This window comes from Platalea leucorodia, assembly GCF_965183815.1.
Source record: "Platalea leucorodia genome assembly, chromosome: 4".
Classification (NCBI taxonomy): Eukaryota; Metazoa; Chordata; class Aves; order Pelecaniformes; family Threskiornithidae; genus Platalea; species Platalea leucorodia.
Window position 1 is genome coordinate 31,310,222 of NC_138826.1, and position 23,074 is coordinate 31,333,295.

At 45.2% G+C, this 23,074-nt stretch overlaps 2 protein-coding genes across 10 annotated transcripts in view; one reads left to right on the forward strand and one right to left on the reverse strand.

Moving 5' to 3' along the window:
• Positions 1-11,079, forward strand: part of TIMM23B (translocase of inner mitochondrial membrane 23 homolog B) — a 24,322-nt gene extending 13,243 nt beyond the window's left edge. Inside the window, exons 7-9 of one of the 4 annotated variants that reach the window (XR_014228052.1) lie at positions 4,521-4,966; positions 6,271-6,376; positions 8,424-11,079. Coding sequence is in view for 1 of the 4 variants with exons in the window: in XM_082310663.1 (XP_082166789.1) it covers positions 4,521-4,636 (116 nt within the window). In the remaining 3 variants the exon portion in view is untranslated. The other 3 variants (XR_014228053.1, XR_014228054.1, XM_082310663.1) reach the window with 3 other exon arrangements.
• Positions 11,027-22,755, reverse strand: NCOA4 (nuclear receptor coactivator 4). 6 transcript variants are annotated; one of them, XM_082310657.1, is made up of 11 exons: positions 22,673-22,749; positions 19,134-19,229; positions 16,378-16,531; positions 15,783-15,923; positions 15,574-15,662; positions 14,963-15,071; positions 14,284-14,355; positions 13,475-13,621; positions 12,235-13,245; positions 11,769-11,858; positions 11,027-11,182 (listed from the first exon to the last, which is right to left on the reverse strand). In XM_082310657.1, the coding sequence occupies exons 3-11, from the start codon at positions 16,516-16,518 to the stop codon at positions 11,177-11,179; spliced, it is 1,806 nt and encodes a 601-aa protein (XP_082166783.1). In that variant the 5' UTR covers positions 16,519-16,531; positions 19,134-19,229; positions 22,673-22,749; the 3' UTR covers positions 11,027-11,176. The 6 variants fall into 6 exon arrangements, with proteins under 6 accessions (XP_082166783.1, XP_082166785.1, XP_082166784.1 ...); XM_082310659.1 differs by lacking the exon at positions 22,673-22,749 and adding an exon at positions 17,615-17,676 and having other exon boundaries at positions 19,134-19,352; XM_082310658.1 differs by lacking the exon at positions 19,134-19,229 and having other exon boundaries at positions 22,673-22,755.
• Between the last annotated feature and the right edge of the window lie 319 nt (positions 22,756-23,074).

The window sequence follows — 23,074 nt, forward strand, 5'->3', positions numbered from 1 at the left end:
GAAGGGAATTCCAGGCTAGCAATAGCTGAAGGGAGTAGTTGTCATTTTAAGACCTCAGAACGCAACCCTGAAAAGTCAATATGTCATTGACATATTAATTCATAAAGTCATTATGAAATAATTAAGAAGGGCTAAATGTTTTAGTGCTAGCAGTAAAGTCTGGCCAGAGCCAGTGATATTCAGGGGGTAAGAGTTCAAGGGAGTTGTGTTAGCTAACTACTTCTTGAGCTATAAAAGCCTCTTCCCTGTGGGCTCAATCTGTGTTTTTCTTTGGACCAGACAGGATTTTTTTCTTGTTTCTGTTTGGTGGGGAGGGGGAAAGAGGAGCTTTTTGTAGACTGCTGCAGGTATGGCCCTGGGATGGCTTAATTTTCTGCATTATTTCAAGAAAAGCAAGTAAAGGATTTGCTTCTGAACTTTGAAGTTCAGAGCAGTCAGGTGTTTTAGGAATTACGAACCTCTGTTAAAACCTGCTTTTAACATAACAGGTCTCTAGGACTATTAATCAAATGGTGTTTAGTGAAAGGATTTCGGTTTGGGTCTGAAATAAGAAAGAGAAGGGCAAACTACAAGCAGATGAGGCTTGCTTTGTGACTTGAGGGCCAATGTCTAGGAATACACATGGTCACTGAAAGCAGTGCTGCAGGGATTTTTGGGGTTCTTGCTGGCATTTACAGCAGCCGAAGTAGTCTCCTGTCAGTCAGGTGCTGCTGCTTTCACTCCGTGAGAAAAGAGGGAATTTTAATAATGTTTGCAAAGTAACTTCAACAGCTTTAATACTTCTAAATTTGTAAATTAAATTCTAAATTCTTACTGTTTTTCTAGTTTAGCCTTCACACCACAGTAACTACAGGACATTTTTCCTGTTTCAAGCTTTGTTGTTTCTGTATTTTAAGCATAATACTGTCTTAGCTGTAGCAGTATGAAAGTGGAAGATGCTTTTCTGGAATGTATCTTGTTTTCAAAAATAAATTTATCAGTTTCCTCAGTAATTTCTGTACCCATAGACTTTGCCCACACTTACAAGATTTCATAAAACGACCCCTGTGGAGCAGCAGGAGGAAACTGTCAATTTTCTATTGACATAGAACCACCCACAGGTGTTCAAGCAAATGTCTGCCTGATGGTTCAGAGGGTCTGGTTAGCTACCACTGTGCTTGAATGTGGAGCAAAACTGAGGTTGCCTTGTACATTTGAAAAGTCAAACCCTTTAAAGCATTTAAAAATATTTTTGTTCCTGGAAGCCCTAAAGGAAGAGAAACTGTTTGCATTCTGAATATCTGAGAGAGAGAGATTGGAAGACAGAAAACTAATTACAGCTGAAATATTACACTTCTTTTGTTTGGCATAAATACGTGGGCCTGGGTTTTCAGTTAAGGTATTTCTGATGTTTGCTGTTGGATGGTTCTTGCTTTAAACATCTCAGGAACTGTCCCAGGGTAGTGGAGTAACACATTCTGAAAATAGAGACAGTAAGGTCCTAAATGGAAGATTTTGCCCTCATGTTATACAATATAGGGAGTGGTTTTACCTACTATATGGGTCAAGTTCAGTGTTAGGAGTGGATCACGCTATGAAGAAATGCAAAGCTGTGCTATTAGAATGTTGTGTGTCATTGCATAGTGTACTCTGAAACCTATTTTAAATGCATGGAAGAGGGACAGTACTCTGTGGTGAAAGGGTGCAGCAGCTAAAGCCAAACAGAGAACTAAATTCTCATTTAGAGAGCATCACATGTATCTTTGGAAACCCCTAGCAGCTTCTCAACTATTGTGCAAGTTGCCTGATCTCAAAATACCTGCTTTCAGAAATGTCTGTCAGCTGAAACTTGAAGTTATCTTACTCAGACATGCAAGATTAGAGGCTTACGACCACATTTCTAGCAGGGTTTGTCAAGGCAGACTCGGTATCAGAGGCTTGCAGAGAGTGATTGCAGAGGAGGGGTGGGAATGTGTTCTATCATGCAAACACAGCTGGGATGGGAGTGGAGAATTTTTTACTTTTTTTTTTTTTTTAACAAGGTAATCTTCTCAGAGGGCTTAACATTTCCTGCCCAGCAACCAGGCTGCATTCTGCAGTGCATTACTGTTTAATGTCTGCCACAGACCTGGAGGTATTTACTCAAACACAAACCTAACCAGTTAGGGAAAGGAAAGTTTTTCTCTCTCCCTTTTTTGTAATTACTGTGGATAGTTCAGAAACCAGGTGCAACTGCTACAAAACAAATTACCAGTACAATTTTGTAGCCGAGATGTAAGAAATGTTTCTTACCAGGTTCCCTACATGTTTTCTTCTTGGATTTTTTCTAACCAACTCAGTAATGCACCTATACCAACTGCACAAGTTTAGTTCGTGTTTGTGAAACAGGCTTCCACTGAAACATCTTCAGCAAAGCCCCCAATTTGTCTGGAAGACCTACAAACTGCTTTAGGCCCGGTGGTTGACACTTTGTAAGTGGATTCAGAGCTGCCATCCTCACCTGGCTGACCTTAGCACATGAAAATATTAACATTTTTTTTGTGTTTGGAGCAGTGCATCTCAGCAGCCCTGTGTCCAAGTCTGCATGGATGCTAGAAAGTAACTCAGCTGTCCAAATTAAAGATGATACCTTTCTTGTACAATCCTAACTTCCAAGAATCTGGAACCAGGCTTGATCAGCCTTCAACCTACCTTTCTTCCATAGGAAGAACAGGATTTTACGGGGAAAGGAGGGGAATGGAACCTGGGGGCTGAGGGAGGAGCCTATGGGAATAGTCATAGCTCTGTACCGTGTTGTGTTCTGTGAGAACGTTTCACATTTCGTGCATTTTCCTATACACCAAAACGATTAGGAGCCCTCTTTGGGGCTTTCTTCTGTGAGCAATTGCTTCCTAATATAAACAGCAGAAAATCAAGCTCTCTAATGTTTTATTCATTTTCCCAAAAGTAACAAGGAGTTAGTATTTTTACAGATTCTCAAATATTTGTTTTGCACAAAGTGTCCTTTAAATTTCACCTGTGGCTTTTTGCCAGAAGCAGCTTGCACATGGTTAGTTCTGTGTACCCAGCTGCAACCCCTTCATGTGAAAAGCCTTTTGTGCAACTCCATTTGCATTCCCAAATCCTGATTTAGGCACATAGGTGCATAATCAGTATGGCTTTCCTTAGAGCTGTAGAGTTCCCAACAGTGAACTCAACCTAATATCCAAATAAAACTTTGAATCATCATAGCTGGTCTGGCAGTGAAATCTCTAGAAACTACAGCTAGACATGACCTCTAGTACCAAGTCCAACTTCTGCTATCACTTCTGCACGTTCTTGGTTTCGTTACGTGCCTGGGCAATGTTGAGTAGGTTTAACAACTCCAATGAAATCCATTTGATCTTGCAGCACAGGTAACACAGTCTCAGTCTAGCCGACGCCAACAGCTTCTTGCCCCACTACAAGCCTAAATGCAACTCTGTGAGACAACTTTATGACCCATAATGAAAAAAAAAAAATCACTGATTACTGAGATGCATTTCTTTTCAAGTTTGAGGAACCTGAATTCCACTATCCGTTCTACCAATAAAGCGGGCAGGTTTTATCTGGCTGTAAGTGGAAACTGGCCTTGTTCTGTATACTGTACACATTATCTAACTTGCTTTGGCTGGGATTGACAAACATTGCAGAACCAAACTCAGTGAAGTTTTCATAGTATTGAGAGTCATACTCTCAGGTGTTCGTGTGCATTTTGTTCGTAGTGCATTCTGGGATCTTTACCAAGACAATTTCTATTAATGAGGAACAGAAACATTCTGCTGTTTAGTAAAAGCAACAGAAGTCTCTACTTCTGCCCCTGTACACCACAACCCTCACATGGGTGGAATGGAGTTGTGGTGCCATCTGACTCCTAGCTCCAGCCAGGTGTGCTGGCTGCTGGGATTAGCCAAACTTGCCCTGTATTTTTGCCTACTACTTTTTTCATTTACCTTTTGATTTTTTTCAAAAGGCTTAAAATTCCAAAGACACAGAAGCTGTTCTGCGTGACGGCCCTCGTGAATCTCTGGCGCCCAAGGTCATGTCCACATCAGCTGCTGTTGCGTTCACTTATTCCTTCCTGCCCTTTCTCCTCCCCCCCAAACCTTGTTACTGTGATGAATATGATTATTATTCCTCATCCAAAATCCTAAATGGAGGAGTTCTTAAAGCAGGAAGAGATCATATCTGTCTGTAAACACCTGCATTGAGGACAGATGGAATAGATAAAGCAGGACTTGGGAAAAGCCATTGTGGCAGTTCACTCAGGCAGTAACATAGTTTGAGAAGTCATACCAGCGGAATTGGGGTCAGGATCAGGAATGACCTTTCTTGAGCCTGGCAGCAGCTTAGAGGGGAGGGTAGAATCAGCACAGGTACCCTTTCTAGAAAGTTATTCAAAAAAGAAAAATTGTGTTTCATTAAGATGCCTGATGGATTTGAGCAGCTTCTTGGAAGTTGCTGTAGCTGACCATTTCCTCAGATGTAACTTTAATGGATTTTAATCTGTTTCTCTTTTTCAGGTGGAGTGCGTGGGATAGCACGAGGTGGTATTGCAGGTCTGACGCTTACTGGCCTCTACGCTCTGTATAACAACTGGGAGCACATGAAGGGCTCCATAGCCCGGCAGTCCCTCTGAGCAGGGCAGCCGGTGCTGGACGGAGGACACGCTTGCATAGTCACCAATCAAATCAGCTGCGAGATCTGTCTGGTGCCCCTTCCTATTTTATTTACAATTAGTGTGAAACCGAAGGAAGCTATGCTGGGAGGAACCTCTTGACACCGTGTAGCTGGACTGGCCCTTTCTTTCCTGCCAGCCAGTCGCTGGAGAGGCAGCAATACTTGTTGGACCTGCAAGGGAACAGAGTGGCCACCGAGATAGAGTCTCCCTGACACGCTCACCAGCTAGCCCTGGGCCAGAGCTACGAGGCATGCTCAAGTCCCATAGCTGTACCTGCTGCGCTACCAGGTTTGTTTGGTTGCGTGTACTACAGCGATAGCACTGCATAATAAAGTCTGTGTCCATGGAGCTATTCGCTGCAGTCTTTCAACGTGCATCACCCGGCCGGGCAGCGCCCGGGCAGCTGGAGCCAGCGGGAGCCTTAAGTAGCAGCTGGCACAGGGCAAGGCTTGTTATTCTGGCAGCGCAGGGTAAGCTGTAAAAAGGGACATCATCATTAATAAAAAGGGTGGTACTTAAGCAATACCGTTTCTACGCCTTGCTGTTCTTATTACTGATAAGACAAAAATGGGCAGCATCCAGTGACTCTTTATTTACAGTTTTGTTTTGAAGGACCAGCGTGATAAAATCCTGGGGGAGTTAGTGGGTGAGGGGAAGTGAACTAACAGGCTGATTGTCTCCTGATGCGAGGTGATGGTGAGGCATACCAGGGCTTGACTCCACTCCCTTATTTGCTCCAATAAATAAGGAACTGGTTGTTTCTGGGTGAGGTACAGTTGCTGTTGCAGAACAGCTGCCAGTGGGTTATCAAGATATTTGGGTGCTCCAGGACTTCAGAACTTGTTTAGCCAACGGTTAGAAACCAAACAGTATAAGTACTCCTCTCGTTGCCTATTACAGGATTTTTAATTAGGGATATGCTCCCCCCCCCCCCCCCCAAGCGATGTTTGTAGGTCATTGGCAGAATAAAGAGATGTGATGAACCTACTCCTTCTCCAGTGTTAAAATTAAACCATGTAGCAAGCATTGTTTGCAGATAAATTAAACAGTAGGTTGTAAATTAGTTCAGTAATTAGAGTTATTGTATAACAGCTTAATCCTTCAGGTTTTAAATAGAGTCTGTAAACAATTAAACAGGTCTGAGACAGTGCGAAGGCAGGGCAAGGGAAAAATGAGAAACTTACCTCTCAGTAGACAACTTAATGCAAAACAAGAGGTTACGTTACTTGAATTCTCCCTACTGAAACAGCTCTTGATAACTATGTTGCATTCACAAAAATAGAAACAACAACAAAAAAAAAGCAGGAGATGAAAAGTAGTAGCTCTTACCTTCCTCTGAGAAGAAATTCAGCTTTGTTGAGAAGCCTTTTTAGGAAGAGGTTGCCTCTGAGACTGGCTTTTTATAGAGCAAGTGTTTTAGCTAACGAGCCTTCACAGGTGAACTCAATTAGCTGTACGGGGATGCCAGGTCAAAGTAGATGCTTTATGCCAGCACTTAACTAGCTGTAGCATAAAGGAAAGACAACTGGTCTTTCCTCACCGGCTTTGTAAATGCTGTTTCCTGTTAAGCCTTATGTTTCACTGTCTTTTAGTGGGCTGTGTATCGCCGTTGTGGTGTCAGAGCTGGACCTTCTAGCCTGCATTTTTTTTGAGGGCCATGCCACCAACAAAACTGCCCTACTCACAGGCTGCAGAAAGGTGAATAGGCGCGAGCTGCGCAGTGCTGTTGGGTGGGCCATCAGGAAAACGCTTGCACTTTCTTCCTGAACTGCTTTTTCTCTTCCCCTTGGCATTGGCGAGTTCCTCCCTGCCCATGTTTCTTGGTCGCCGTTAATAGGACTTGCACTCCTACATGCTCGACAATGCTGGATGAAGGATTGCTAGCCAATTTGGGGGCTGATGGTGGTCGCTTTTTAAGCGTCAGGAACTTCGCAATGTGTCTTTTAGTTTTGCTAGAGACTTTTTTTTGGAACTGAAATATGACCCAGGAGCTCTCTGCCCCTAATGGAAGTGGGAAAGCTGTGACGCTTAACAAATGTCTTTTCTCCTTTAGGTGCACTGGAGATAATGTCGGAACAAGCTTTTGTAAGTTCAAAGTTGTCACAACCTTCAGGCTAGGCTGACTCTTGAGACAACTCAGCATGTTATCTGGGCTGCAATAACCTCAGATTTCCTGGACTTGCTTGCCTCAGGGGCAGAGCTGAGTGCATTTTTCTGAAAGAGCTGTGTTTCTAGGGCTATTAAAAGCTTTGGTTCATAACCTGTTTGTGTATGGAGTGATCCATAGCTTGAGCTATGAAATACAACCAACACAGAAGCAGCAGTGAGGGAGGTAAATTTTAAGTATGGAATGCAGAGAAGATCTTTGTGATGTTCTGTATCAAGACTTACTGTGTTCACAATTTAATGGTGAACAATCTGTATAAACTTGCTACTTAAAGCTGTGACCAAAAGTGTATCTGAGTTCAGTAGGACTAAAAGGAAGTAAAATCAAGTTGCAGACAGGATTTGGCAAGCCAGTAACAGCCCTCCCCTGCAGTATTACATAAATAATGTGTATGGGTGCACGGGAGACCTTGGCCATCTTGAAGAGCGGTGTTTTATCCTCTTGCAGTGCCAGTCATGGCACCTAGTTTTGCTGATAGCTCTGAGACAGCTTTCCACGCTGTGGCAGCAGGTGAGGGAGTCTGAGATAACAGGTATAACGAAAGCTTTTTGAACCTTGTAAAGCTGCTTCTGTGCAGTCTTTGGAACGGAGAAAAGCAATTTCACCATTCCCTGTCAGCAGGTGACTTCTCGTACAGTTGGGGGAATTTGTTGAAAAAAATCACTAGTCATGTGGTAGGAATCTCCAGCTTCCTCAATGCAGCAGAAGCGGCTTCTGAGAACAGGAGGGAAATGTATGCTAGGGCAGAAAAATGATCCAGTGTTCATAGCTTGTTTCCTCGGACCTAATCTGGGACTGAAAAAGAAGGGGGGAAAATACTTTTTTATGCCTTAACAGCAGGTTACCCCGTGCATAATAAATCGTAGATAGTTAGGAAATTGGTATGTTTTAGGTGGAGCTTCGTGCACTCTGTGAGTATCGGCCTGTGCTGTTGAATGCCAGGCACTGCAGGGACACCAAAGGGTACCACAGCCTGTTTTGGTACTTTCACAGCATCGTTAACACTGGTCTCGTGTTCCCCTCGGGTGTCCCTTCCCCGCCATCAGCCGCCCTCTCTCCCTGCCGGGCGAGCGCGGCTGCCAGGCTTGCACCGCAGCAGGTTTGGGTGGGCGGCGGCGTGCCCGGGAGCCCTGCCGGCAGCCCTGCTCCAGGGAGGTACTTGGGAGGGAAGGACGCCTCCGCTGCCACTCGCGCCCTCCTGCTCCTTTCTTCACGAGGCTCTGCAGCCGTGCTGACTCACACCTTGGCGAAGGGCTTCCCCAGGCTCCGTGTGTGTATCTAGCAGAGGGAAGTTTGCTTTCTTGACTCCTAGCCTGCGCTGCTGCCACCAGTATCTGCCTGTCAAGCGCTGGCCTTTCCACGGGCTGAAGTCTGGGGCGCCTTCCCTTGGTGCCCGCAGCAGCTGCCCGGGGCAGGGGCGTCACGGGCCTTCACCAGGCAGGCGCTCGGCTCGTGAAGAGTCTCCCACCTGAAATTAGCCATAAAGCTCCATACCTTCACCAATACACACGTTATGTGACCACAAAGCATTTCGGTTATTTTGCACAGAAGTGAGTTAGGGGGATTTATTTGTTACAGAAACTCAGCTGAGGAAGAAGTGGGAGGTACCTGCTCCAGCTCCACAGGGAGGGAGAGAAGTAGAAGTAAGCATTTCAGAGAGGACCCCATTCCTCGGTACAGTCTGGTAATCTCGGATTGCTCAAAAAAAGGTCTGCCAGTGTTAGCCGCAGAAGCCAGGAATAGCATTCCCTGCTCCGGCTACTCTACCGCCCTTGTCTTTGGAAGACCTGAAGTATTTTTCTCCCTCTCTTTGAAAGCTATACTGAGGATGTGTGTTCAGGAGTTCTGCACGTGGCTGCTTCTAACAAAGAACCTCTAGTCCATTTATTAAAACTGTGTGTATGTACACCCACGCATAAAATTCCAGATACCGTGGTTGAAAGGCTGCCAGGCCCAGCTGCACGCTGTCTCATGAGAATGTTCTCTTAATGCTACAACGCAGCCTGGATTAAGTCACTTCTGCCAGTTTAAAGGAATGGAAAATCCTCCGAGGAGGAACAAAACATGCAGGGAGCCTGATGTTCAAAACGCCCGAGAGCAGAAGAGCCAGAGAGGAACTAACTTCCAGTTGCGCAGCCAGACCACAGATGTTCTGCAGCCATGGGAGAAGAGGACAGAGGGCCACTAAAATCCATAAATCCTCCTTAAGTATTCAAGAGTGATTAAAAAAAACATCATTTCGTCTAAATCTGTATTTCTTACAGCAGCTGAGTAAAGGCCAGGTGACCCGGACGCACCAGCCGCCTGTCCAGGGGCGAACGTTTCGGCGCAGTAACTGACAGCCCGGTGTGACTGCGGGGCTCCGCGCCACTGCAGCTCGTGGTGAAATGAAGAACTAAAACGTGCGAATCCAGTCCGGGCACGGACGCACAGCTGCAGCGGCATCCAAACAGAAGTGAAGTAGGCAACGTGCCGCAGCATTTTTTGTTAACCGCCTTGCAAAGGAGACGTACCACACCTTGGGTTGCAATTATTTTTTAATGGAAAAGACTAATTGATGTTTTACATAAATATCAATTAGTGATAACAAGTCAGTTGAGTAAGTAAAGGAATACATACCCCCAAGTTTTAAAGGCTCATAATGAACTGACAAAGTAGCACACAATGACGACTACAAGGAATTATAAGAGGTGGGCTGCACGTCAATCACCCGCATTAAGTTCAACTGCTAATCAAATTAGGCTATTATTGGAGTTAGTCACAGTGCGGTCTTCCCATGCAGCAACAAGGACACGTTCAAAGGGGAAAGTGAACTTCAAAAACAGCTTTCTGCTTCCAGCAGAAAGCCCCAACTATGAACGTACGAAAGCCTCAAGTGGTCCGCTGACGTTAAGCCCTTTTGGGGTCCGGTTTCAGATGCGCAGCGTCCCTCCCCTCAGACTAAAAACGTATTTTTAACCACATGCACAGGTTCTGTCAGACGGGAACGTGTTCACACTGCAAAGTGATACCAAGGTTGGATCTTGCTAATAATTTCTTTTCTACAGTGTTGTGAAGGACTGAAATCCCTTTTATTCCCAGGCAGGCTGCAGGGATGGGGAGAAGGGGAGGCTATTTTTATAGTCATTAAGAACAATTTGTTAAGTGAGTAGAAGCTGCACCAGAAACTATGTAACTTCACAGTTTTTCATGCAAGCTGACAGGCATGATCCACATTTCCATCTAACATCTCCACCCTCGTCTCCTACGGGCTCAAAATGCTAAATACCTACAGAGGTATTGCTCACACTATGTCCACAAGCTATAGGGATCAGAGGTACGTGTCCCCGCTTTCATATGCATAACAACATGGAAACCCACAGCTTAAATATCTTTAAAATGGATCAGTGAGAGCCACGCAGTTTGCCAAGTTAGTGTTTCCAACAGCATGACATCAATCTGATGACAAGGCATCAAATTCCCCAAATATTACCTTTAAATATTATGTGGCTAAGATGCCTGCTTTCCAGTGGTTTAGTCAATAAAAGTTCATTATGAATTATCTAAAACTAGCAGAAACGTACACATTTCACCTTACAGCTTTTTCAGTGAAATTCAAATAGTTACTAAATGCTGGGGACGTGGTAGGATCTGATCTACTGATGCATGAAAATTAACACCCTACCCTGTTCTCTGAATGGCTCAAAAATTGGCAAGAAGAGTTGTTATTCAAAACTAAATTACCAATTCTCCTGTCATGTGTCAGGTCCCATAAATTCATGTCTTTTTCAAAATCTGGACTACACATACTCAGCCGGGAGATGCACCAATACAAGACGCAAATGAAACCTTTAAAAGTCAGCAACTGCTCAATAAAAGAAATTGCTTCCAAATACAGCCTAAGTTATCTTGCAATCCCAGTAAGCTGGAACCCAACCCATGACAAAGTTGTAGCAGCTGAAAGGAACGGCAACACTTCTAAAGTCACTGCTAAAGGTGGACGTTTCACAGCACCAGAGAGATTTTGCTTTATATTTGCACTGGCTTCAACATACTTCAAGTGAGAACCCATGAAAGAAGATTCACGTAGTCCCATAACAGACACGAATTTACTAACACCTCTATAGTATCAGATTGCTTATGCTCAGTGGGTTTACATTTCAGAATTAATCATAACAAAAAGGCATCTTCTGCACCGTAAATCTGTTATATGAGAAATCTTTCTTTTTGTTATAATTTTAGAAGAAAAAGCAGACGGCAAACACAAACACAAGAATTCAGCTGGCTGCAGTCACTCAGCATGATGTGCGATTGATCAGCAGGAAGGGGACGATTTCAACGCTTCCAGTTCTTCACATCTAAACAAATTTAAAATTGTGTTATTCTCTTTGATAAACAGAAAGCAACACTTTTGGAAAAACACATGTATAAAACACCGGGGGGGGGGGGCAGGAATCATACTAAAATACTTCCTAGGACTGAGTATCTTGCCCTTTAGGGTTTGAAGTACGCCTGCTAAGAAGGACTTTTGTCATTAATTTCAAAAACAATTATAAAGAGCTATCTTGGTAGAGAGGAGAAACGTGATGTCAGCTGTAAACACACTACTGAGATAAGAAAGAAGCTGCCTGGAAATTTAGACATTAATTGCACATTCTAGTTACAATAGAAGTTACCAAGATTTTACCAAGCGTCAATCAGTTGAAGAGTGATTTACTCAAGAACATTAGTAATTCCCTCCCTGGCTTGTGATCAAAAGAGGAGGAATAAGGAAGAAATAGCATGGTCCAAGCTGTTAGAAAGGTATATGGGGAGAAAATCACAATGCTGTTAAACATTACATATAGAGAACTCTGAAGATGTCAGTTAGCTGCCATCATCTGTATTCTGTACCCCTGAGTTATGTTTAGGCTCAGCTGTTCTAATAGATTCTGTCCATCCTACCTGTAAAGGAGTCCGATACAGCCATTTTTCTTTATCTCCATTGAGTTTCATACAGGCAAAAAGGTCACAAACTGCAGGAAGGCCAAAGTCCTGAAAGAGAAGTCACCTTAATTACTGATCTCCAAACATAAATACATTCTCATGCACCTTCAAAGTCTGTCGAGTGTTCACAAAGACAAGAAAACTGACTTGAGTCTTGCAGATGAACACTTTCTTCATTTAGTAAGACTAGCTATACTTCAAAATTAACTTGTTTTGTGTTAAATGCTGGCCTCATCTAATTAAGTAACTACGTAATAATCACTGAAAACATTAAAAGAGCTAGGAAACCTAAAAACTGTCAGTCAGTATTATCCAGAAGACCTATGAATTTGGAAGAGAAGGCAGGCATTAAACTCAGTAGAACAATAAACCCAGCACAGTGGCTTAAGACACAGCAGTAACAAAAACTTATGAACATGCTCACTTGTGCTTTCTTGCGTAGAAGCCATTTATCTTCTGCTGGAGGCGGGTTAGCATTTTCTGGGTTGTTTGAAGTCAACACCCAACTGTTTACGTTCAAGGGGAGGTGGAATGGAGCCAAGAGGTCTAGGAAAGGGCTCTTGAAACTAGTATCTGCTTTTTCCCTACTCGCCTTTTCTTCTGCACTTTCTGGTTTCTGCTCAGACTTGGCTAGCCAGCTTGTCAGAGGCCTTTCAAGCAATACTTTCAAGGGTTCTGCGATCTCTGCTGAATAATCCGCTTTCTCTGCACTAACGGGTTCCCCTGTGAGCTGCTGTGCGGGGTTAAGCCAGGTGCTGGCAGCAGACTTTGTCTTCTCATGCTCAGGGCTTGGTACATCTTTCTGGCTGACCGGAACTCCGTTTTTATCCTTCCCTTCTTTCTTCAGAAGCCACCTACACAGAGCCTCTTTTCCACAGTTTTCATCACACACACACTCCGAAAAGCTGGCACACAGCTCATTAGCTTTGCACACATCTTCCACCTTAAATGGGGCCTGGGGATGCTGAAGAAGCCAAGCATTCACAGCAGATGTAGTGGGTGATTTCTTCCCGTCAAGATGCTCATTCAGGCACTTCAGATTTCCCAGGTTCTCAATTTCCACACTTTTGAGCTGGCTGCCACAACAACTGGTACATGTTTCAGCTTTGAGGAGCCAATCATTGAAATTAAATTCTTCCCTAAAAGGTTTAAATTCATACTTCCATTTCTCATCTGAAGCACTACTTCCATTTTCTGTGTCAGGAGTAAGCAGCCAGTCAGAAAGGTCCATCTCTTCTTGTCCAAGGGATTCCAATTCCTCCACCTTTTCAATAGTGGAAAAGGACGAGTTGAAAGTAGAGGTGGAGTCCTTGCGGCCAGGGGAGTCTGTCTTCCCAGGAACATCACGCTGTTGATTCTGCAGGAGCCAGTTTTCCAAATCTTTCAGATTTCCCCAGGCTTGCTCAAAATAGCAGACTTTGGAAGAATTCAAATCCTAGTAAAGACACATTGAAACGCATCTATTAACACTAAAAGACAACGTTCAGTAACTGCTTCCACAGTTACAGCTTGGAGCATTCCGACAGTAAATACAGAAGTATTAGTTGAACATGAGGCAGAGTGAAGAGAATTACAGAAGCTTTAATTCCTACCACATTCCGCCTGCAATCAGATACTGTGTTTCCATCTTTATTAAAAACTAGGTTAGTGCATAAAAGGTTTACCTGGCTGGGCTCTGACACACATTTTTGTGTAACCCATTCTTCAAGATTGGTGCTGGGAACATACGGAGCCTGGCAAACACCCACAGGTCTGCTTCCAAGTAACCAGTCAGCAAGCGAGGCACTCACTGTCCCATACAATGTTTTCTGCTGAGAAAGAATGTTCTTCGTTACGAGAAAGTCTAATTGCTGAGGTAATCTACGGTGAACATCAAAACAGGCATTCAACATGCATCAGTATTTCTGAACCAAGAGAAAAACCAGTCCCTTCCAATTAAGAAAAAAGTAAATCTTCAATCGCCTGTATGACTTTAAGCCACTGCACTGATAGATTGTTTTGTGATCCCACATTCTTCAGAGAGCAAATGACAAGAAATGGAAGTGACAATTTCTATAACGCACAGTTCTGATAAGCGCAAACCCAGCCATAACCCTCCTCGTTACTAATTTGCTACCTTCATTCACCGATTCTCTTCCTGTGCAGAGCCCAACATAAGATTTCCCATGAATTTCTGCATTAAAAGGAATTGGACAGTTCCAAGTCCTGACTTGGCAACATCAAGGAATATTCAATTACAAAATTCTGACTGACGGTCACACTCCAAATTCACTTTCATACTATGTTCTTGCACGTCTGTTCCTGGAGCAGCTAAAACATCAGATCACTAATGCTCACCACAGCAACTGTTAGTGGCTGCTCAAACATCTTAACAAACAGAAGTCATTGCTCAAGCAAGCTAACGTATTGTGCTTGAGTTCTCCTCTTCCCTTTAATACAATTAAACGTTCACAGATACAAGTCTTAATCTTACCTGCTCACAGTTCATTAGGGCACAATTCTGCCCTGGGAACCAGGGAGAAGTATTCTCTCTCTCTGAGGTTTGCTGTAAGGAAAGAAAAGTAAAAGTTAATTTAAATCTCAATTTTGTCCCGTTTCTAGGATGAATTCTACAACAAAGCAGAAGTAAAGCACAGTTACAACTGGTCAGTTCTTTGTGGCTAACAATTTTCTCAACATTTAAAAACAGAATGGAGAAAGATTTACTATAAAAATACTACCTTCAGTCCACTTCCTTTAAGAGAATTATCTCCAATAATACAGGAGATACACTGCTTACGTAAGAATCCCAAAATATATATATCACAGAAAGCCATATACGATGTATAACTATTAGTATCTAAAGAAAACCATAACATTAATTTTCAGTTGCTGGAATAGAGTAAGAATATAATCATCATTCCCTCAGTCTCAGCCAAAATATATTAAAATAACACGTACGTAACTAGATCTAAGCTCGGTCAAAATCAGAACTACATGCAATAGTTCATAAAGCACTATGTATAAATTATACAGCTAAAACTATGACTCGTACACAAGATCCATTCAAGCTATAACTAAAAGTAGAAATATCACTTGGAATATATCGCACTACTGCCTCAAAAAAAGATTTTTTTTCAAATATTCCAACCCACAAAAGTCTTGGTGCTTACCATTGTTTTAATTGAACCAAATGAGGTAATAGCCTGGCGAAGGTAAGATGTGTCAGCCTCAAAATTCAGGATGGAAGACTCCTCTGGTTTAAGAGTAAGACTTTCCAGTCTGAAAGAGTAAGATAATTGTATATTTATTTTTTTCTTTCTGTAACTATCATCTTCATCTGTCACGTTTTGGGAATCAATCCATTATTTCATAAAAAGGCTTCCAAACTGACTTGGCACTAATTAGGTAACAGAAAGACTTTTAATACTTCCATAAGAATAAAGAGATGCCTATCCACAAACGAAGAACAGAATAAATAGCCAGCAAAACACAAGTTTCTCCTTCTTACTTCAATTGCCATCAACAACTAATATTTGAAATAATCTGCCCAAATGAGTACCTCCACTGCTTGTTACAGTCCTGTTTTTTCAATCTAAGATAAAAAAAGATGAGAGGAATCATATCTCAGACTGCTTTAAAGATCTTGTTTCTAAGAACCATTAAAAATGTGGAAACGGTGAGTTAGATCTATTATTAGTTCTATTAGAATCAAAAATCAGATCACATTCCTAAGACAAAATAAATGCCAATTGGGTTAACTTGCATCATAAAATATATTTACCTCTCCAGGCAAACTGAAATCTGGTTTGCTAGTTCGTTACTACAGGAGCGTTCCAGCTGATGAATAAGGCAATTGAATTGTCCCAAATACTGTACGGAAGACAAAACACATGTTATTGTTTTGGCTTCTAAGATTAAAATTGAGAAAATACTTGCGAGGACAAAGTTTACTTAAAAATGCCAGTGCAACAATTTACAGCCAAATCTTACCCAATAGAGCTGCTGCGCCTGCTGCTGCAACGCCTCCTCTTTCAGCTGCTGAATGAGATCTACCTGCTCGAACAGCCAAACTTCACGGCTGCGCAGGCATTCCAGGTGGCGGCTGATGTGGCTGTGAATCTTGGCTTTTACCTGTAAGGTAACATGGACCATTTCTAGAACATCTGTCAAAGAGTATGAACAAGCATACGTGCGCTGATTACAAAATAGTATCTGTCACCGGTAAGTGGTATTTTTGGAGCAATTTATTTCTCAAAAACTAACCACAGTCACCCACAGCACCACATGACTCAAGTTATTAAAAGTTCCAAGGCTACCTTTAAAGAAGTATCAAAGAACAATATTATTTGCAATATCTCTCTATTCTGATGTTTCAGCCAACGGCTTTAGTAAATTCTGCGTGCCTAAGCTAGTAATACAGGAATACCTTTATCAAGAGCATGACCAAATTACACAGCAAGATGCTTGCAAGTCTCTAGGAAAATTTCAGACCATCATCATAATAGAAAGTACCCTGGAATAATAAAAACTCTCATTAAAGTCATGTTAGTTATTAAAATATTTTTTAAAAAGAATTTAAAATTACCTCCCGCCAGTTCTCTTTAATCTGTTGTTCAGCTTTGACAATTCCAGATATAGCCGTTTCCAAGTCCTTCTTTGCTTGAAGGCACTTTGCCAGAGGCTCACTGCCACAGGAATTTCTGTTTCTATCTTGTGGTGGACTCATTCTTGAAGTGTTCCTAAAACACAAGGAAAAACAATTTCTTAATAGTTTCTATTCCTCTGTAACAGAAGAGGAAGGGCATCATATGAAGAACCATCTGCTCTACTTCACTATGAAGGTGACAAAAAAACTCCCTAAAACCCTACACCGATGCAAGTTTTCTAAACATAGATAAAGCTTTATCCAGGAGCGACAATGGTCTCTCAAACACCCGGCCCACGGAATTTGCACAATCGCAGGAAAACCAACAGATATTTGACAACAGCTTCAACCACAGGAGCTTAGTCAATCCTCCCCTGCCATTCACCTTCCTCTGGCTTTTATGTCTAGCCAGCAAATTCCAGCAGCTGAAGGCTGATTCAGGCAAGGTTCAGCAGCTCTGCTGGAGCTGGGGGAGAATGGCCCGGCCAGGGGCAGGAACTGTTTCAGTCACCCTTTTTTCAGCTGCAGGCAAATGAACTGGCTCCCATAAATGAGAAAATTCTAATACAGTTTGATCAACTGAAAAACCAAGTGTTGACACACAGATCGCTCTTTACTAAGCTGCAAAGGCTGAAACTTAGAGCAGCTGCCCATTATTTTTGTTGTGGTCACAGCCACAGTAACTTACTCAGCTTCAACATATCCTCAAGTAAAAGGGGCTCAAATACAACATTTCTACAGAACGTACACTGGTAAGGATTCTGCAAGTAAGGGAAAAAAACTAAATATGGATTTTTAGTAAAAATGGGAAGCATCGATATAAGCATTTTTTCTAAGCGGTGGGTATTTTGTGACCAAAGAGTTTCATTTCTCCTGTCAGTTTCATGGGATTCCTGAAGCACTAACTAAAGATATGTAGTAAATGTTCTATTTAAAACAAGTCTTCAGCAATGACAGCTATGGAAATTCCCAGCAGAATTAATTAAAGTGTACACATGTGCCAATCTAAATATTTCATAGATTTTACCACTCCTCTGGAGAGAACTAAAAAGAGTATTTTGAATATGACGAGATGACCACAGAGCTTGTGTTACTGAGCGGCTATTTAGTCTGCAATTTCCAAGCCCCATGACCATATAAACCGTAACCCAAAAATCCTTCTACAGCCAAGACCCACCTGATACGTATAAGTTGTGTACTTCAGAGAGCAGAGGGCTAGAAGAGGTTCGCAAGTGGAAGCTGACAGAAAAAGCAAGGTTGGCTGTGAGGCAGCGGCAGAGGCTGCATCTCCCTCGGTTCCCTCCACACCACGGGCTTCCCGTCTCCCAGGTGCCCCCAGCCATGAGACACGGAGCAGGCACAGAAGCCCCACCAAGCCCCCGCACGCAACTCAATCCCATCCTCGCCATAACATCTCACCTTCTAGGAAGCACAGAGCACAACTACAAGAGAAGTGAACTTGAATTTATTTTTTAAGCTTATGTTAATTCTACACCAAATTAGACAGGGTGCAGAAGTCCAAAATACATCATTCTCCATTCTGTGCTATGAATGCCAGTTTTGTCCTCGTATTTGCATACTCTAATTCATTCACAGGTTCAACTCCGTAAGGTTTCATGATTTTCACCTTGCTAGTGATGTTCAGCAAAAAGTAAGCTTTCTCTTCAAAACACCCCTTAGATTTTATCCTGCTTGTCAACTCTCTCATGTACAACCTACAGGAAAACATAAGTGGGAGCCCTAGCTCTCAGATGTTACCTAAAAGTTTTACTGCAAAGGCAGAGATATAGCCAGCCAAGAAGATAAGGATGTTAGGTATATTAAAAGCTATCCTATACTCAAAAGTAAACAACAACAACAAAAAAAATCATATTGTTCCTTATTATTTCATTCATCATACCCTTACGTAACAACCGTGTCAAAGTCTGAAAGGCTACATGTAACTGCCATGTTTGCTCGCACAGTGCATAATGTACTTAAGAGTTTTGTGAAAATTATGTTAAGCTGTGTATCTACAAATGGCAAGTCCAAAGTACGCTGCATTGCCATTTACTTGTTTTCTGAATTTATGCCACTAGAAAATTGGGCTCAATGCCTGAAGAAATGCAACTTTTTCACACTTTGCATTAGCAACTTCGTACTGGCACAGTCAAACTTAAGAAACTTACACATGCTCCTCTAATGATCTCTGAAAATACTTGCGTTTGTTGCTTTTCCGGTTTTTCATTTGCTTGCAAGAGTCTCTCTCCAAAACGTATACAGAGAGAATCAATGCTGCTTTCCTCCAGCCAGCCAGCTGTTGTAAAATGGCTGTTCTTATGCTTTGTCAAAAATCAGCCAATAAAACTAACATTACCGTTGAGGATGAGAGTCAATCCATCCTTCTTTTCAATTTCTGCAAGCCTCTAACAAAAACAAGCGGGGATAACCACCTATTTCCTTGCTTCCCAATTATCTCCAAATAGCACTAGGAGTTTAAGACATTTTCAGGTCCCCCGCTCTGAAATAACCGAGATCATACACTTAGGTTCAACAGCAACAAAACATAATTACTTCTGCACGGGATACGTGGTTGCAACACAGAGTCACCATTTTTGCCAATTTCCACGTCACCGAACTGTTTCCAACCCCAGGGAGGTATCCCACCACGGCTCTATTTGCGTCACGGGATGCCCCCCTCCCCCAGCAGCACTTACTTTCCGGGCGAGGAAAGCAATTCAGCAGTGTCCTGCTTATAAAGCTGTTTCCATTTTCAACCTTCCATTCCGCAGCAGCACGGACTCCAAAGCGCCCTGAAACAGTCACACGCAACTGTTTCAGCCCCGCTGCAAATTCCGCTCCGAGTCCTGGCCCGCCGGGGCGGACGCGCCCCGCCCCAGCCGCAGGCGGGGGGCGAAGCCGGCGGGCGGCGCGGCGCGGGCAGCCGGGGCGGGAGGGGAAGCAGCCCCGCGCCTTATCGGGGCGGCCAGCCCGCGCCCCGCCCCGCGGCCGCACGTCGGCAGCGCCCGGGGGAGCCGCCGGCACCGCCCCGGGGGCGCGGGGGGGCCGGGCCGGGGGCGGCCGGCGGGGTGCCGCGTTGCAGCGCGCTGGTCCGGACCGGGGGCCTTTCTGCAGGGCGGGGATCGGGCCGAGGCGCGGCCATTTCGCCCCTGCCCGGCGGAGGGGGGGGGGGGCAGCGCCAGCCGCGCTCCCCTCCCTCCCCTCACCCGTCCTCTCATCTAAAATACCGAACGCCTCCTAGCACCCCACTGGCAGTTTAAACCGCAAACCCACAAAGTTCTGCAACAAAACCACGATTTCTTGCAACTCCAGCGGTGTGGCAACGCGCCTGTTCCTGCTCCCAAAGGCGGCGAAGCGGGCCCGGGCGCTGAGGCGTCGGGCAGCGGCTGCTGCCGGGGCTGCCAGCCCGCCCGGCGGCCAAACTACGCCTGCCCCCCGGCCGCGCACAAACCCCGGCAGCGAGAGGCCCCCGGCCCAGCGCTGCAGCTGTGAAGTTCCAGAAACCCCGCTGATAACAACCCGGTTAACTCCTGGAGGGACTGAAATACACAGTTTTTATCACCTCTACTCTTGCTTCCACAGTTTCTCACGCAGATGAGGAAAGCACATGTGCAGGCTTGCATGTAAAAACGTTATAGCTATGAAACAAAAAGAACTGCCCAAATGAGGCTGGAAGATAACATTGTTGTTCCTAATCGCAAAATAACTACCAGTCATCACAGACAGATTTTTGGCTCTTTCTATTAACACCCAAAGGCCTCACCTAAGGGCTGTCACTGCAAAGACCCTGCAGACAAAACTTCTGGTCACAGCAGGACTTCTAGTGCTGTGTATAATCTCCCATCTCCTACAGGCTGCCTGCCTCCGCCCTGAGGTGGTACTTCCCACATTTGCCTCTTTTGCTTTTATTTGTAGGTCAGAAACTGCTGGACAAACCCCATTTTTTTAGATTTTTAATGAATTATCACGTGGCTGGGGAGCAGAGGAGGGCACAACCCTTCCCCACCTACGCAATCTGCTAACAGGCCAGCAGAAAACTGGTTTTACCAGCCTTTCACTTTCAGCACAACCATCCCCGCTGCCGAAGATCATTGTTTTCCATTTCAAGCTGGTGTTGAATAACATCACAAAGATGCCCCTGCCAGCCTGTGCTGGGGAAAGGCTTCTGAAGGGAACAAAACCTCACGTCGAACAGACTCTATTTATAAATGTGCAACGACTCCTTTCAGTTGGCCGGACAAGGCTGTTCCGACCTGACCTCATGTGGTTTTAAGCCAGCTGGCTTGTCTGAACTGAAATCCTTCATTTCCATTTTACCCCACCAAAAAACAGTAGTTCCTCTTAAGTAACTGTCCCAGATTAGTTACGTGGGAGTTGTGGTCAGGGAGTGAAGTACTCTAAGTACACGAGACGAATCTCAGAAATTTCCATTTACATCCAAATATAACAAGCATTTTATACAGTACAGCATCAACATCGCGAGCCAATATCTGCGTGGAGCCTCTGCTGGCAGCAATTATTTTACTCCAAAACAAGCGTGTATCACCATTATTTAGAAGTCACAAGCCACATGCAGAAAAAATGACCTCCAACAGTTCTCTGAGTAACAGAGAATGTGAAATTGACACCTGAAGGAATAACAATTTAAAAAGTTTCAGGTAATACATTTTCTAAAATTCAAGTACGTTTTACCTACCTGCACTGTATTGGATCTGTGCCACAAACCTGAACACACACAACTGCCCTTTCAGTCTATTTTAGCCCTGGCAGAGCCTGGCCGGTGCACAAAGCGCGTGAACCGAGGCATCTTCACAAGAGCTGGTTCTGTTGCAAGTCACCAGCGCAGCCGAGACAAGAAGTCTGATCATCATTTTATTCCATCGATCGTTAATATATTTTTTAAGTACAGCACAGCAGGCACATAAGTAAAATCCCAAAATATCTGAATATGAAGGCCTGAAATCATTATGCCATAATTACATACAAGACCAAAGTAGATATCACAGAGTGGAAAAGACGCTGTTATCTTTACACAGATTTTACGTTACAACACAACCATCTTTCAGACTTTTGCATTTAAAACCCTTTGGAAAACAGCTGACAAATCCCTTGCTCTGCTTGAAGCATATGGCCCCAAAAATAGCATTGCCACGCTCCTTGTATATCCATCAATTCAACGTTATGCACTTGCAGAGTTATGAACGGTACTTTTTAAATGACTGTCAGCTTTTTTTCCCCTCCCGTGACTGCATACTGTACCTAAAACCTCAGTGGAAGACAATTTTGTTCCTCTGTCAGCTTTTCCCTGTAGTCCCAACCAGAAATACCGAGTTTAATGCTGAAAGAATGACTAACAAAATCCCTGAAAGCTCTGGCTGAAATTTCTTAGCCCCTACCTAACGACAGATGTTTCCCAAACTTTCAGCAAACACGGTGCACCACAACCCCTCATTGTTTCTAACTCACATTGTTGCTGCTTATGCAACCTTTGAAAAGCACAGCTGCTGACAAGAGATTTTGATTTTTCAGCTAAGGAGTGAGATGACTTTAGGAGTGCCAGCAGCTTAACTTCCCACGGGCACAAAAAGAATGCGAGATCAGTAAAAAAAAAAAAAAAACAAACCCTACGGCCTTGCTATTCGATCAATGCTAGCCCTGCAACACAGAACTGTAATTTCCTGACTGACCTGCCCGACCCACGCCGGGCCGCCCGAGCGACGTTCAGCTGATCGCTCCTGGGTCGGGCCCACCCGAGGAGGGTCGCCGGGCCCCACCCGAGGAGGGTCGCCGGGCCCGCCCGGCCCGCGGGACGCCTCCCCTCCCGGCGCAGGGCGGCGGGACCCCGGCAGCACCCGGCACACCGGACCCGGCGGCGCTCCGCCGCCTTTGCGCGCCCGCCCGCACGCCCTGCGCGGAAACCCGGCCTCGCAGCGCCACGACACGCGGGGGTGCAGCCACCACCTTCTGAGCGACCAGGACGCGCGTTTCCCTTCCATCAGCCTGAAGCGGGCGGCGGCGCCGGGACGGCCGAGGGAAAACCCTCACAGAAATTAACGGCACATCGCCTCCCCCGCCGCAGGGCAACGCGTGTACCCCCCCCCACACACACACACACTCACTGCGCGCCACCGCCGCCCGCCCGGCCCGCGGGGGACCCCGGCCCTGTCACCCCGGCCCTGTCACCCGCCCCCCCGCCGCCACAGCGGCCGCGGCCCCCGGCCAGGCCCTCGCTTACCGGCACGGAGCGCAGCGCTCTCCCCTCGGCCCAGCGCCGCCGTAGCTGCCCGGCGACCAACGGCCGCTCTCGCGAGAGCGCCGCCCCCGCGCTGCCCCGCCCGCCCCCTGGCGGCGCGGCGGAGCGGCTGCGGGGCCGGGCGGCCGTCGGCGCCGCCGTGGCGGCGGGGGAGGGAGCGGAGGGCCGGGGCGGGGCGGGGCGGGCTGCGGGCGGACCCCGCGGGGCCGGGGGGGGCTGCGGGCGGACCCCGCGGGGCCGGGGGGGGCTGCGGGCTGCGGGCGGACCCCGCGGGGCCGGGGGGCGCGGAACCCGGCAGCGCGGAAGCAGAGCGGCGGAGAGAAGCGGCGGGGGATGCTCTTCCGCAAACCAGCCCAAAACCGTGAATCACAACACGCCCGGCGC